This window comes from Amphiura filiformis, chromosome 17 (assembly GCF_039555335.1).
Source record: "Amphiura filiformis chromosome 17, Afil_fr2py, whole genome shotgun sequence".
NCBI lineage: Eukaryota > Metazoa > Echinodermata > Ophiuroidea > Amphilepidida > Amphiuridae > Amphiura > Amphiura filiformis.
In genome coordinates, this window is record NC_092644.1 from 43,076,667 (window position 1) to 43,079,002 (window position 2,336).

The 2,336-nt window shown below is 39.3% G+C and overlaps 1 protein-coding gene across 1 annotated transcript in view; it reads right to left on the minus strand.

Moving 5' to 3' along the window:
- The window catches only part of LOC140137833 (medium-chain specific acyl-CoA dehydrogenase, mitochondrial-like), a 28,151-nt gene extending 26,992 nt beyond the window's left edge, over positions 1–1,159 (minus strand). Inside the window, exon 1 of the mRNA XM_072159624.1 lies at positions 1,072–1,159. Coding sequence (XP_072015725.1) covers positions 1,072–1,104 — 33 coding nt within the window. The 5' untranslated portion in view covers positions 1,105–1,159. The remainder of the gene's footprint in view (positions 1–1,071) is intronic.
- Positions 1,160–2,336: the final 1,177 nt, after the last annotated feature.

Here is a 2,336-nt window from a genome sequence, read left to right on the forward strand (position 1 = left end):
CTGAAAGAGGGGCTTGGTTTGTTTTGGGGGGCAACTACAAAGAAGGGTGATCTACTACTTAAGAAGAATTTTTTGGCCCGAACTAATATGCCTCCAAAGTCCAAACTAATATGCCTCCAGGCGCAATTTGACCGTGTTAAAGGTATGGGAGGGAGGCATATTAGTTGGGACTTAGGGTTAGGGTTTAAGGGATATGCTTAAAATTATGTTACAGCTCATGATGATGGCGTACCTAGTCAACCGTAACCCTAATTCAACCCTAACTCTAACCCAAACCCCTTCTACCAAACCTACGTAGGCCTACAGGGATTAAATTGGAAAACAAAATTATATAGGCCTATCTATAAATTATATTGACCTACCCCTACTGCAGCTAACGAACCACAGCGCAATGCATTATGGGATTGATTTGCTATGCGTTTAATGGGAAGGGTATCACAATCATTTATTAACATGGGTTTCACTGCGGCGTTCAGTCAAGGACACACTCTGTGGGCGTGTGCGTTCAGTCGTAAGCGTAAATATTGATCGGGATGGTACGGCATACAGGTGAACTTTTTTTCAGTAAGCTAGGGGTCTTTTTTTAGCGGAGGCATATTAGAGAAGATGGCCAATATTTTCAATTCTGAAGTGAAAATTGGTCAACCATGGGCGGTCACACACATATAACATCATAGGATATTTCAAGTGGATGTCTAACTACTTGAGAATAAAGGACTATGAAATAGATGCGACAGGATTACCTACGGGATTATCTCAAGGATATAATTCCGTTGACCCTCCTCTTTATTACATCTTCTCTGCTCGTACTAAACAATGCTAAAGGTTACCCCTGCGACCCCTAGCCGCTTGTGTCGAGTCTTGCATGCTTTAGCGCTGGACACGATTGGCAAAACACATTCTCATGATTCTGAATACGTCATGTTTTCCAACAGGTTTTACGTTGTGTAAGGCAACATTTAGTGGCATGACATGCATAAGCACGCAATTATTACTCGTTTCATATTCCTATATCAGAAAATGATGTAAAACATGTACTGACACCGTAAATCAAACTCAAAATACACCCACCTTCAGCGATCGTATACACAATCTACACGCCATTTTTAGATTTGGTAACTAAAAAGGTGCGGTCAAATTGATATTTTGCTGTTCTCGGATCGGATACTGACTTTCGATGACTGACTTTCGATACTAGAGATGGGCGTAGCTCGGGGCGTATGCCAAACAAGAAATATCTTTAAAAAAGACAACTTGCCCCCCCCCCCAATTTGAGGGCTCATAATTATTGCACAGCCCCTAATTTTGCATTGACAAGTACTATGAATGCTACATGTAGGCCTAGCGCATCGCACAGAATTTGTTATATATCAAGAAGTTCAATCTGGGAGCAAAATTCGCTAGTTTCGAATTGCAATTTTCACGTGCCAGCTGACGCGCTTCGCGCACATTTGTTCCATTCAATTTTCATTCTTGATCATTTAACTTGAAATTGGTATTGAAATTGGCAGACTTTCTGAACTTCGCGCGGAAGTTATTCAGAGAAACTTAAGGGCCGTGAGGCAGTGAAGCCATAAATGGAAGATAGGAAATCCAAGTTAAGCCGTTTGTGCAATAGTTTGAGGAATTCGCAAGATTGTTCAAGAAATATGAGTGTTAAAAGAGGAAGGTGTTGGTATTAGAATATGGAAATGGATAGCTATGCATTATTGAGGAAATTTACAATTCATCACCAGTGGAGGTAGGCCTATTCAATGTACTTTAACAATTAACATAAAAGTCAATTCGGTGTATCAATGCTATAATGCCAGTGAGGAGAGGTCGACCTAAAAAATTTGGAAGAATTTAAAAAGAACCATAAAGCACCGAACAAGTTGTAAAGGATAATCTAGAAGGAAATGGACCCATTAACATTAAGAGATAATCATAAAAAGGCAGTAACCAACGATGGTAACAGAATTGGAGATACAAGGGTTAGCGAGTAGCTGAGTGGCACCACCACGATTTGAAGAAATTAAAATCGGAAACAAATGAAGAAGGCCAAATCAATCAGAATACTTGAACTTGATATGCAAATTTGATGCAACTGTTGATGCAAAAATTGAAGAAGTTAAAACTAAGGGCATACTGCATGCAGGTGGGATATAGGTGCTTCACAAACAATTCAATATTTGTATATACCTTTCATATGATACTGTTAAAGAACACTCAGAAGAAGAAAGATGCTAAAAAATGGTGAAATTATTGACAAAGAAAGATGTAGTTGCAGAACTGAGGAGGCATTGTTGAGCAGTATTCAGAGTATTTCCATAAGTTTTCAGAAATATCTCTCTGAT